The sequence below is a fragment of the Camelina sativa genome, unplaced genomic scaffold, assembly GCF_000633955.1.
Source record: "Camelina sativa cultivar DH55 unplaced genomic scaffold, Cs unpScaffold03303, whole genome shotgun sequence".
Lineage (NCBI taxonomy): Eukaryota > Viridiplantae > Streptophyta > Magnoliopsida > Brassicales > Brassicaceae > Camelina > Camelina sativa.
The window spans coordinates 1-841 of NW_010924406.1; the positions used below are offsets into that span (position 1 = coordinate 1).

At 38.0% G+C, this 841-nt stretch overlaps 1 protein-coding gene across 1 annotated transcript; it reads right to left on the reverse strand.

Moving 5' to 3' along the window:
- Positions 1–90: 90 nt before the first annotated feature.
- Positions 91–771, reverse strand: LOC104711629 (vesicle-associated protein 1-3; the record flags this gene model as incomplete). Its single annotated transcript, XM_010499093.2, is given in 4 exon segments — positions 91–122; positions 206–321; positions 436–517; positions 665–771. Coding segments are annotated over 4 exon segments (272 nt in total), but the record flags the coding sequence as incomplete, so codon positions are not given.
- Between the last annotated feature and the right edge of the window lie 70 nt (positions 772–841).

Below are 841 nucleotides of genomic sequence, written 5' to 3' on the forward strand. Positions count from 1 at the left end.
AGGGAAGGCCTAGGAGAGTTGCCTTCTTCAGAACCTTCGGGGACAGGTGAAGGAGGATTAGCAGGGATGTAAACAACCCGCAATTTGAACTCCTCAATCACTCTACTGGCCTCCTTGGTGAACTGCACCAACGAAGAAGAACCATTAAGAAAACGGAGAGTGCAAAGCAAAACAAAGAGAATGAGAGCAAGAGAGAGAGAGAGACCATTTCGGCGAGGACATCTTTGGAAGAAGTACCATCAGAGACAATAACAGTCTGAACAAGGAACTTGTCTTTGCATTGCATATCAAGAGGTGCCTCTTTCTGGGCTTGCATCGTCACTGAAACATTTTAATTATATAAAAAAAAAAAAAAAAAGACAAAGTACACACCAAGACAAGAAGAGCACCACTCTCATTCTCATTCTCAATTCAAAAATGCACAAAAAAAAAAACCTGTAACATTGCAGGAATCACCGGGTAAGACAACACCAGTGTTTGGACGGACACAGTACTTGCGAGGACTCGTTGTTTTTACCTGTTTTTTTTATTTATTATAATTAGTGTATCTATCTATCTATCTATCTATCAAAATAAAACATGAATAAAAACCAAAGCAAAGATCTCTCTATCTAATTCTAATCTATCTCTGAGTGTAAGAAAGAAAGAAAGAAAGAAAAAGGACCTTAAAAGCGACACATTGAGTAGTCTTGTTGGTCAATTGCATCGAACACGAACTCTGCTTCTTCAACTCGACTTCACCCCCCCCAAACCCCAACCCAATTCCAAACCAAACCATACAATACAATTAATAAATATATATATTTTTCAACGGAAATCGGAAATTCCAAAATCAAAAAAA